This window comes from Lycorma delicatula, chromosome 11 (genome assembly GCF_047948215.1).
Source record: "Lycorma delicatula isolate Av1 chromosome 11, ASM4794821v1, whole genome shotgun sequence".
Lineage (NCBI taxonomy): Eukaryota > Metazoa > Arthropoda > Insecta > Hemiptera > Fulgoridae > Lycorma > Lycorma delicatula.
The window spans coordinates 43,343,590-43,356,672 of record NC_134465.1 but is presented as its reverse complement, the minus strand read 5'-3'; the positions used below and the strand labels follow the sequence as shown (position 1 = coordinate 43,356,672).

The 13,083-nt window shown below is 30.8% G+C and overlaps 1 protein-coding gene across 1 annotated transcript in view; it reads left to right on the top strand.

Moving 5' to 3' along the window:
- LOC142332520 (vascular endothelial growth factor receptor 1-like) overlaps positions 1-13,083 on the top strand; it is an 86,014-nt gene that overhangs the window by 32,889 nt on the left and 40,042 nt on the right. The window contains exons 6-8 of the mRNA XM_075378967.1: positions 1,748-1,931; positions 5,424-5,556; positions 11,510-11,694. Of these exons, the coding sequence (XP_075235082.1) occupies positions 1,748-1,931; positions 5,424-5,556; positions 11,510-11,694 (502 nt within the window). The remainder of the gene's footprint in view (positions 1-1,747; positions 1,932-5,423; positions 5,557-11,509; positions 11,695-13,083) is intronic.

Genomic DNA, 13,083 nt, shown 5'->3' with positions numbered 1-13,083 from the left:
CATTATTTTAATTAGCTCTATTGATATTTGTATTTATTTATATTATTTATGTGTATATATTTTAATTTACTGTCTCAACACGTAAAAAAACTTTTATTAACAGAAAGATGTATCTTGGTTGAAATTTCACAATATACTCCAGTTAAAATATAAGATAGGCGGCCAGAATGTAATGAAATAAAAAAATGTTGCACAGAGTGACAGGTTCTTTCATCTTGTAGTTTCATTCCAGTACTACTTACATTCCAAAACGTTTTCATCCTCACCCTCTCATTTTCTTTCATTTACTATTGTTATGGAATTGATTACACCTGCTATATCAATGCATCTAAAACAACATGCAGCAATTGAATTTTTAATTGCAAGAAAACGAACCCCTCTAGTGACATAGTATTCATCATTGTATTGTACCTACAAGTATTTTAAGTAGATGGGCAATAAAATTTCAAGCATCAGAAGGTAATAAAACGAGTGTAAAGATTGAATTTCATAGTGGTTGTTCAGTTTCTATGACTGATGAAAAACACCAAAAATAGGAGAAACACCTTAGGCGATGTTTGTGTGTCATGTTCGATAATTCACAAAGTCAATAATTCTGTAACATGGTAGTTCAGCTGAACATAATATATGCAACAGACAGAGCTATTATGAAGTTGACCCTCTCCTTTTGTTTTCTGTCAGCCTAAATTGTTATGGACGAAGCAGGAGCGATATAAAATGCCGAATAGCACAAGCTAAACAAGCCTTCAGTAAGAAATATAATTTGTTTACATCAAAAATTAATTTAAATGTCAGGAAAAGATTTTTGAAAGTGTATGTTTGGAGTGTCACTTTATATGGAAGTGAAACTTGGACGATCGGAGTATCTGAGAAGAAAAGATTAGAAGCTTTTGAAATCTGGTGCTATAGGAGAATGTTAAAAATCAGATGGGTGGATAAAGTGACAAATGAAGAGGTATTGCGGCAAATAGATGAAAAAAGAAGCATTTGGAAAAATATAGTTAAAAGAAGAGACAGACTTATAGGCCACATACTAAGGCATCCTGGAATAGTCGCTTTAATATTGGAAGGACAGGTAGAAGGGAAAAATTGTGTAGGCAGGCCACGTTTGGAATATGTAAAACAAATTGTTAGGGATGTAGGATGTAGAGGGTATACTGAAATGAAACGACTAGCACTAGATAGGGAATCTTGGAGAGCTGCATCAAGCCAGTCAAATGACTGAAGACAAAAAAAAAAAAAATTGTTATGGAGTCAAGTATATCTGCTATGTCAAAACGTCTAAAACGTGCAATGATTGAATTTTTAACACTAAACTCAACAGATTTGGTGCCATGCAATTTTCACTCCTTTCTGTAATTATAGAGTGATATTAAGGATATTCGGTTCACAATGATGATATGAAGATGAATTCATTTCAGGATTACGAACTGAAGGATGTAATGAGGTTGTAGTTCAAGGAAAGACCACCAGCATTCTTCACTGACAAAATAAGAAAACTGGTTTATAGCTGGGAGAAAGTGTAGCTGTAAATAGTAACTATATGGAAAAATAAATATAAATTTTTGTAGCAAATAAAATGTACTCTTATGGCATATTTGTTTCATTTGACTATCTCTTTTCATTCTCAAATTATTAACTACTGTGCATTGTCTTTCAGCCACCCCTCATACTTGTACTTGCATTACATTCTTTTGTATTAACATACATGTATTTAATTTTTGTTTTAAATTATTTTTTTTTACAGAATAATCACATTGAAATAACAAATGCTACGAAAACTTCACATACTTCCTCTACTGTAAAAATAATTGAATCTAAAAAATTAATTATTCGTAATGTTACAAAGGAAGATGAAGGAAAATATATTTGTAATGCTACAGATAGTTCATTTAATTCTAATCAAACAGAATACTTATTGAAAGTTTTAAGTAAGTATGTAACATAATAAATAAATAATATTGTAAATAATACTTGTGTAATAGCCCATCGACTACAACCATAAAGATCCCATAACTTTGAAAATACTTCATAGTTACGGGATCATTAACATATTTTACATATTAAAAATATAAGCATTATTGCTTACAATTATTGATATAAATTAACCAAACTTAACCTATTCTTGCTTCACTCGTTAACCTCAACTAATTAACAGTAATGTTTTGATTATTTAAACAATAAATAATTGAATTGCAATAATTACTTAATTTATTATTTATAAATACTCAGAACATTACTGTGTTAATTAGTCAAGGTTAGCAAGCATAGTTAAGTTTGATTAAATTATATTTACAAAATAAATAAATATAAATGGTAATATAATGGTTATATCATGTGATATTAACAATAACCCAAAAGTTTGCAATTTATTGGTCAACAAGCTAATACGTAAGTACCAAGCAAATACATATATATATATATATATATATGTATTTATATTATATATTTATATATATAATATATTATATTATTATGTACTTATATATTATATATTTTGTTTTACACAAGGCATATTTGGAGAGTACGAAATATTACAAATAGAGTACGAAATTTGATTCAGTTAGAACCTTTACATTTAATAAGGACAAATATAGAGTAGTGGGAATATTTCCAAGGAAATATTTACCAAGTAATATAAAAATTTCAAAAAATTAATTTTTTTTAAAGATATATTCTCAGAATTCTTTATGTAGATACGTTAAATTAAAATACTGTTTTCAATGTTTGTTTTTTTATATGACTAATCACTAAGCTCAAAGCCATTGTCTGTCTGGGAAAATGGAAGTCAATTTTTATACCATTTAAAAAAATGTTAAGTTTGTCCAGGATTTGTACCAAGGTCCTTCCAGTCATAAGGCTGAGATGCTAACACTTTGTTGCAGAGTTTATCTAAGGATATCATCTCTAGTAACGTTGCTTATTTTGTACAAGTTGATGCGCAGTATCTTCTGTATTACTTTTTTTCTGTAATTTTATATATTATAAAGCCTTTGGTAATTTCATCAGTTTTAGTGTGAAAATCATTGCACTGCTTCCCTTCCTTCAAATCATCATAAAATAAAATTTACTAAGAAACAAAATCATCAGATATTTCGTTAGTTAGAACATTAGAGTTTGTAGATAATACTTCTTATAGTAAATACATACATAGACTATTCCAACATTTATTTCCAACTGATTGGTGAATAAAAAGTTGTGCTGAAAACAATTTTATTACTGCCTAAGTTAACTACGTACTTACATTAAATTGTCATCCACATTCAGTTATTGTATCATTAACCCAGCATTTTAGACTTATTGAAAAACTCTCACCAAGATCCTCCTAATACATATATGTGTATCTGATGGATTTTTAAAACCAGGTAGCCAACCAGGCCCACAACTTGGTGGACAGATGGCAGTTATTACACATATCAAGTCTGGCTCTTTGATGTCAGCCAAATGTTTTCTTGCTTGACTTGTTCAAATAAACTTTATGAATTACCTCTGGGGTAGGGCTGTCCATTTTTATGCTGTTATGTTGGTACCCACCTTGCACAAAAATGATGGGGACCCAACCTGCCTGTTGTAATCAGTCTTCTTCAAAATTAGTAATTTAAAAAATAATTAAATGTAATTTATCATGCAGAATTATTTCAATATTTTTAATGAATTTATCAGAAACCATAGTGTCACCCTTTCTTTCTCTTCTTGTCATTCAGATTTGTGTTCCCTGTCTAAATTTTTGGCTACAACTTACAAGAGTCATAACTCATTAAATTATTATAAACACAAACTGTTAATAGGTTCAGTGTTGCTGTGCCCTAACATTTCCATACAATTAATCACCGCATGTACTGTCAAGTGGATGGAAATGACAATGACCACTACTTTAGATTAAATTAAAGCAATGGATCTTAACCTAAAAGTCTTTCTTCTTACCTTATATTTGTTTAGAGCCTGAAAGCTATGCTCTAAATCTTGAAAAAGATATAAAATAAATCCTTACAAGCCCTGCACAGATCGTACACCAAGAAAGAAGTAAAAAACTGCAATCAAATTTTGTTATATTGAATCGCATCACATTGTAAGAAAATATGCCGAAAGCCCCATTGAATCATTGACATAATCTAGATAATAATGAATCTTCTTTGGAGAGTCCCATATTTTTCAAAAGACTGGAACATACCTTGTCTAATCAAGACGCTGCTAACTTTCCCATGACCATGACTTTGACTCTATTTATTTATTTTCATGAGGAATTGGAAGTTTTTCACAAGATTCCTGAATAACTAATCTGGAAACATCAGTTGCAGGTTGGATTTTCTAATATTTACTTAATTCGTTTTTTAATCACTGTTTAACTAGAATTCTGGATAAGTTTTTACTAACCCCAGATATCAGTTCCGGACTGATGAATGTGTATTTGCATTTCTTACAGCCAGAAAGTTAATCCTTTCATTACCTCAATAACTGAATATTCCCTCATTCCAGTCGAATTTACATTATTACAGGGTGATAAATCTAGAATGATTTAATGGTAATTCCAGTAGACAATCAAATAGATTTGAATTAATCATTTTCATCACTGCCTAACCATCCAAAGACGGTTCTTAATTTTTTATTAATATATCCATCTGAAGACATTGGCAGGCAAGAACTACAAACTTTTTAGTGTGAAAGACTATGGTTAATTTCCCGAGACTGACCATGGTTTAATTTAAAAAATTCATCTGAGATCTCAGGACCAGTATTCCATTAGTACTTGAATCATCTCTAAAAAGTTACCCGCTTTTTTGTATCAATTTTATTTTGTTCTTCAGTCACATGAACTATTTTTTTGAAGGATTTAAAAATTTAAATATTTTTCTCTGTAAAGTCAGATTTAATATCCAATATAGGGTTGTTAAATATTATCAAATAGCATATTTTGAATGGAGGAATGGCTGCTACTAAGATAATTAACTCTTTAAAGACTATAATTCTCTTAAAATTTTAGCTTCAGAAAAATCTAACGTGAAGTGAAGTTAGGTTAGGTAAGCTGAAGTGGGGTTAGTACAGTGGAGTTAGGTCTACCTCTTACATTACGCTACTGACCAGGAGATTGTATTAGGAATATTAAGGCAACTGAAGCATTGATCTGCTCCTTACATCATCACTGTCCACATCCCTCCTTGCCAGTCCACTTATAAAAATATGTATGTGGATACATAATTTTATAACAGTGAAGTTGGACTGTAATAGTAAGCATAAGATTAGATCAATATTAGATGTAAGATAGATTTTCTTTTTTTTAATTACTCCATATTTACTTTCTATCTCATTGGACTTACTTTATGAATAACTCTCATCTATAAATTTTATTGCTTTATGATTAATAATAATCAATAAATTAAAATTACTATATTACTATAATCAATCATTATCTTCTTCTTTTTTAGCGTCTAATACTACTTATTTAAATTTAACTACTACTGGATCAACTGAATTTGTCGCTAGAGGTGGCATTGATAAAGCATTTTGGATTATCAGAATTGACTCTTATCCCCGAATTAGGAATAGGGATATTATATGGTATGTTACTTTAACTCACTACTGGTCTTGTCCTTCATCTTTTTTTGTAGTTTTCTTCTGTTTTTTCTTTATCTCTTATCCTGTTTTTTTTTATTTTTAAATTATACTTCCTTTGTTTGTTTAGAAACATACACTTACATTCTTTTAATTTCAGTTTCTTTTACTTTTTATAATAATAATCTTTATAGCTCCCCCACCTCTCCTTACAGAGCATCCTTACCACCTTATACAAACAGAAAAAGGCAGATAGCAGCAAGTAACAGTGGGGATTTATGTACAGTAAACAGCTAAAGCCACTAGTATTGCATCCTATGAAAAGAGAAAAACAGAAGAAAACCCAAGAAAAGCAGGTTATTACCTAAAAAACGAAGCGACAACATCAGAGTCGAAGTTAGCATAAGATTCTCTTCAGTTTATTCCTAAAAATATTTTGATTTTGTTTGAAGAAATCAATGTCATTCCAAAATGCAGACGCATTACCAAAACACAATCTGGAGCAAGCGATTTTTGCATTGAGACAACAAAGGACAAAAATTGTGCATATATTTCCAAACATTGGATGGTTTGGACAACAGATCCTTTTCTCATTGGTAGATATCATTATTTTTGTCACAATGGATTAAATTTTTCATTTTACAATGAAGATTAGAAAAATTGTTGTAATCAGATAACAGCTGAGACTGTTTATATTGACAGTGAGTTTCGTATTTTGTTTTGATGGTGGATGTTAGTTACTGGGAAAACCAGTTCAAAAATGTTGAGTTCTTGTTTTTAAAAAAAGGAACATTTTTTTTTCTTAAAGGCATCAGAAAACACATTTTGCAAATTTTCTACAGCCTCATCAATAGTAGAACCAAAAGGATACTACACCAAGGCACGCAATAAATATTTTCATTTAAGGACAGAAAGTCTGCCTTTTTCTTTGCCGTTCAAATAATGCTATAGCAGAGTTACAGTTCTAGACGAGAAAATAATACTTTCCCTTCTAAAATTGGACTGTAATCAGTCCACTTTGGGCATATGTGGTTTTCACCAGATCTTGATGTTTTGACACTAAAGGAACCCTAAACACTGGATGGAAATTTTCTGGTTGTTAATTTTCATATGTATATGTGTTCAGTGTTGGCCTCTAAATCACCTTATATCTTCCAAACTACTGGACCGATTTTGACCAAATTTGGTCAGATTACTTCGACATGGGGCATTCCATGCCATTAAATTTTTAACTTAAAAGGTCAAGGAGTGAGGCTGTAGAGCAGGGTCACCCTCAGTATCTTGAATTTTCATACAATTAAGATCATATTTTTCTTTGGCACATTTGTTAACAATTAAAAAATAACAATTTTTGTAAAATCGCACCTGACTCCAAGAAATCCTGTTGTAGTTGTCTGATATGTTGTGACTTCTCAGGTAAGCAGTAGAATTAAATAAATGAATAATATTTAAAGTATAAAAAAGTAATTTGGGTCTCCAACTCGATCGCCCTGTCGACTTGTACCTGGTACGTTAAGCCTTGTGGCTACATCGGTCTGTCGACCATATGAGCAAAATTTGTTCTATGTAAGTTGTGAAATTACATTAGTTTAGTCAGTACTGACCGTCGCCGCTTGTACCACCACATCCACATGAATTAAATATGGTATGCGCATGCACTTTAGTTAGAATCATTGAATTTAATAAACAAAAAAATATTATATTTAAATAAAATGATAAATATTTTAAATTAAGTTGTGTCTGTAAGCTGTGCATCAGAAAAGCCCACAGTTGTTGGACTTTCCCAGAATGTGGCTTTAGCTGCGTAATGGGAAATCCTACAACTGTGTTGCCAACTTTTTTAAAATTAAATGAAAATGAATTAAAAATTACGGCACACTGTCTGAACACACTTGATCAATATTAAAAACAGAGGATGGTAGCAATCTGGTTTAACTAGACCAGTTGTTAGCCTAGTATCAATAACACCAAAATCAGATCCAACTACAGTACACTGAAATGTAATGCCGAGTCACTGGGAAAAAATGAAAATTCATGTTATCAATGAAATTAGAAATCTCATTTCCCATACACTTATCATAGAAGTGGATTTTCAGCAAAAGATTTCTTGAAAACTATAAAATTCCCATAAACTATAAAATTGGAGGTTTCATTGAAACCTTATGGTGGTTATTTTATATTTGGTGGATCGATAAGGTATTGTTATCCATAAGGTATTGTGGATCACAATATTGTTTTAAGTGTGTAAAATACAGAAAGTAATGATTTCCTTTAAGAATCTTTCATCTACCAACATGAGGTATTTCCAACCAGACGACTTGAGGAGCAATCTCCAAATCTGACCTTCTGATGGCTGCATAAACATTCTTTACCACCAACAAAATGGTAAAGAAGACATAAAATATATAAGTAATATTAAATTTCACATTGCTAACTTAATGTATCCTGAAAAAATTACTGTAAGAAAAGAAAGAAAACTTTGTCTAACTATATTTTATTTTGTTTCTCATAATTCTAGGTAGATGTTTACAATTAGTAGTCAGGTTGTTTTATATAATTAATTAATTTAGCACTTTTTTGTTGTTTCCATAACTTTACCACTCACTATGCTCTCTCTCTTTTTAGTCTTGTACAGTCTCAGTTCGACCATTCCTGAGATGTGTGGTTAATTGAAACCCAACCACCAAAGAACACCAACATCCAAGATCTAGTATTCCGTAAAATAACTAGACGGATCTAGTAAATCCGTATAAAATAACTGCCTTTACTTGGACTTGAATGCTGGAACTCCCAACTTCCAAATCAGCTGATTTGGTAAGACGCTTTCACCACTAGACCAACCCGGTGGGTTACCACTGAATACGCAAGTCATCTAGAATGACACTTTTTTTTTTTTTTAGAAATGTTCTACTATTTAAATAGAAATTTGAATGATAATGAATGTTAATGTACATGTGTGTAACATATGTATGCGCTAGCTGCAATGCATTCCTGCTTCCCTTTGCTGAACACATTTTTCACTCATCTCTAGAATGATGAATTTTTTAAAAATCACAAGAAGCAAAATGAGTTTCTTTTATGTTGTTTTATGAAATGCCATCATTAAAATGTGAAAATAGCTAATTTAAAAATTTTGCACCCCGCTCAGTTTAGTTCTCCCTTCTAGATAAGAAAATTTAAGATAACCTTTGTTACTTTCAGACCAAAGACATGTTACTACCCAACTGTTGGTTGTAATTGGTTAGATCTGGAGTTACAGAAGGGAACAAACATGCAAACATACATAACAATTAAATACAATATCACTCTTCCTATGGACGTAGTCGAGTAAATATAATTCATTTTAAATGAATTTTCACTTCTATGTTTGAAGAAAGGATAATTATTTTGCTATACTTAAAAATATTATAAAATGAAAAATGATGCTGTAAAATATAACATAATATTTTGTATAAATATTATGTTATATTTATATTATGTTAATAATAAATTATGTTAATAATAAATTATATAATAAATTATTATTATGTTATATAAATATTATGTTATATTTCACCTGGTTACTTGCGTATAAAACTATCAGAGTTCAATAAAAACAATGATAAAGAATTATTCAAATCAATCCTGTGTTTCTTCAGTTTCATGTGAACATCAGTACATTCATATGTGCACGTACATACATCCAGATATTTTTATCTATAAAAGTAAAACCAGATTTGCCTCTAAATTTTAAAACTTCATGTAAGTAAATCTGATTTCTAGTAGTAAATTATATTGTAAAAAAGGAATAACAATAACTAGCAAAATCATAGATATTTTTATTCATTTTAAATACTCGCAGTAATTCTACAGGTGGTGCATGAAAATGATCCATCATTTGGGTGTGTTAAAAAATATTTATTTGAATCATAATACAGAAAAGTAAAATACAGCGTGTTTACTATATATCAGGAGCAGAACATAATCTGTTCTGCTTATCACATGTTCAATATGACCACCATCACATCTAGCACCTTCTTCAACGCGAACTCCTGTGTTGTTAATAACTCAACAACACATATCCTCGGTTATCTCATTGCACACCTTAATGATCAGCACTTGCAGTTCCATCATTATATAAGGATGTTTTGGGAAAATTTATCCTTTAGAACTAATCGCCAAAGAAAATAAACACACAAATTCAAATCAGGACTGTTCGTGGGTCAGTTCTATCTACACGCAAAACGATTAGGAAATCGGTTTGAAATGACTTTTGCATTAAAATTTTCATGCAGAAAGTCTAAAACAACATTAGCTGTTGTAGTCTGACTCCATCCTGCATGAACCACTCATTTTCTAATCAAAACACTTTGGCAAGAAGTTGAGGAACAAAATTATTACGCAGTATGTTTAGATAACGTTCACTGTCTGTTCAAAAAAAAATGCCCTTATTAACCTGTTACTTGAGATAGCTCAAGTAGTATCATAATTCTTGGAGCATGATGCACCTTTTCATGAAGCATGTTTGGATTTTCAGAAGCCCAAAAATGCACATTTTGTTTATTAACAACCCCATTTAGGTGAAAATTTGGCTTATCTGAAAATCAAACATTGTTTAACAATATGTCTTGGTTCACAGCCCATTCAGTATATGCCATTCTTTGATGTTTATTGTTGACCGTTAATCTAGGCAACAGTTATTTTGTATGGATACAAATGCAAATCAGTTTTTAAAATTCGTTGTACATATCGCCTAGAAATCCCAAGTTGTGTTGCTGCTTTAATTGTTGATTTGCTCAGGCTCCTCTGCAACACTGCTCTAACAGCTTTGACATTCTGTAGAGAACGAACATTTGCAGGCTGTTCGTGCTTACTCTTACTGAAGCATCACTATTAAATTTTTTGTAAAGTCTTTGTATTGCTTTAAATGAGGGCGACTACTGAATTGAAAATGTGCAGAAAACCGTCTTTGTGTAAGCATGACACTTTTCATTTCATTAAAAAACAATACAGTCTTTACGCGCTGTTCAACAGTCGGTCTTCCTTTGTCAGCCAACTTGAAACAATACACAAACAGCGCTCTCAGAAAGAGAAGAAACCAATATTCATGGACTCTTTTTCTGTTTAGCCTCCGGAACCACTGTAAGGTAGTGCTAAAGAAGACGAATGAGGATGATGTAAATGTATGAGTGTAAATGAAGTGTATTCTTGTACATTTTCAGGTTGACCATTCCTGAGACATGTGGTTAATTGAAATCAAACCTCCAAAGAACATCGGTATCCACAATCTAGTATTCAAATCCGTATAAAAGTAACTGCCTTTACTAGTATTTGTACCTTAGAACTCTCGACTTCAAAATCAGCTGATTTGCAATGACGAGTAAACCGCTAGACCAACCTGGTGGGTTAATAGTCATGAACTGCTATCACTTTTGCCAACATAAAACACATTAATAATTATTAAACTAAACAATTATTGCCAAAACAAATGTTAGATCATTTCATGCACCACCTTGCAGAATTGGCATTTAAATTTGTTTATATGTTAAAATTCAGTAAAATTGACAAAGGGTAAAGAAGTTAAATTTTTGCGACAGACACTATTGGTATTTTATATATAAAATATAAATAAATAATGAAAGTTCAGACCAACAATTATGAAATGTTTAAATTATTCAAGCGCTTTTGAACCTTTGTCCATATAAATTTTTTTATAATTAATTAAGTGGATATTCCTGAGGATGGACAAAAGTCCAAAAGTGCTTGAATAAATTTAAACATTTTATAATTGTTGATAAGCTGAACTCTCATTATTTATATTTTAGAGGGTAAACAGTCTGGAATATGGCTCAATCATTGTCTAGTACAAGCATTCATGTATTTAAGTATTAGTGTTTGTACAGTATCTTCTCCATATACTGCACTAAAATTTTGATGTAAGTATAAGTCAAGTGTTAAAATTTTATAATTTTTATTTCAGGTATGATCACTCAAACAAAATTATTGATGAGGACAGTGGGAAATATGAAGTTCTTATATATGGTGGCATGCAGTTTACTAAATTAACTGTGCTTCATTTAAGTGTTTTAGATTCTGGAACTTATAGATTAGAAGTAACTAATGGAATTGAACATCAGTCTGTTAATCTCACTCTTTTAGTTGAAGGTAAAAAATTTTATTCTTTTATCAAATATTCCCATTTTCTCTTAATTGTTTATCTATTTTTAATTTTCTTACTTCAGTGTATAAAACAGAATGAACATTTAGTTTATTAGTGCTTTTGTTATTTTATTGTCATTTTAGTATTTATTTTGCAGCGGTTAAGACCATAAACAAAGACAAGCATGCAGATATGAGAAAATCATTTAGTTAAATAGAAATATGTTAGCAATGTTATTAAATACTTTGATAAAGAGAAAAAACAGGTCGATTATTTCACCCACTTCAATTACAAGCTGTTCACATTTTTCTATGCAAGAGAAAGAAAGCATAGTTCTAGAACTACCTAGTAAATAAGCAAAGCATAACCGTAACCAAAATATTACAGTGATTGTTCACTAAATACAAATGGTGTTAAAATGTAGCATCCATTTCAAATCTGCTACGATAAATTCTCAAGTATCCATCACCAAATGGAGAAGAAATATATGACTCTTATGTTGTCCATAACACCACCTCTCATCAGTGCAGCACATTAAAATGAATGTGTCACATATTAAAATTAGTTTATGTCTACATGTAGCATCAGGTAATCATGTGACGTTAGGTTGATTGTTCTATTGACTGGTGATAATCGCAGCACTATCCCAGTTATTGGAAATCCAGATGCAATGTTAAGTTGGTCATACATTATACCAAATTAAAAAGTCAATGGAAAAAGTGAAAATTACATATGTTTTATTTTTTCACTTTTCTATCTAATTACTAAAATTGAATAAGCATTTTGTCCCAGTGGTAAACATGTTTATCAAATGCCTCTTTGTAGAAATTTCCATCTAATGCTTGTACAAATTTTTTGGTTGTTTATTTCACTTCTTAATTGTCTTGAAAATACATTTATCCATGATATTCCTTAAACTTCCCATAAGCAAACGTCAGAGGGGGTGAAATCAGAATTACACTGTGGTTGAATCATGGCTTCCAATCAGTCTGATTTCAAAATAAGGCAGTGGTTTCTGTTATAGTGTATGTTATAGAATAATTTCTGTTTGAAAATCTAGCCAGATATTTGATTTTTAATGCCCAATAAAGATCTCTGAGTATATCCTTACAACTATCCGTATCAATAATCATTCCTTAATGTAAAAAGTTAACAAGAATTACACTTGTGCAAAACTTTATTGTTCTTTATTGAGACCAGGCTTCTGAAATACATGATTTACCAAAATATGTTTGATTGCCCGTTATTGGACATTTCATTCCAGTTGTACGTATTCCAGACATCCATAACATCTGTTCTATATGTTTGTATTAATGTTTCATGAATTCATAAGGTTTTGTGTATCTTTTGATCCATATTTATTGATTACCTGATGCCCCATATAGACATAAACA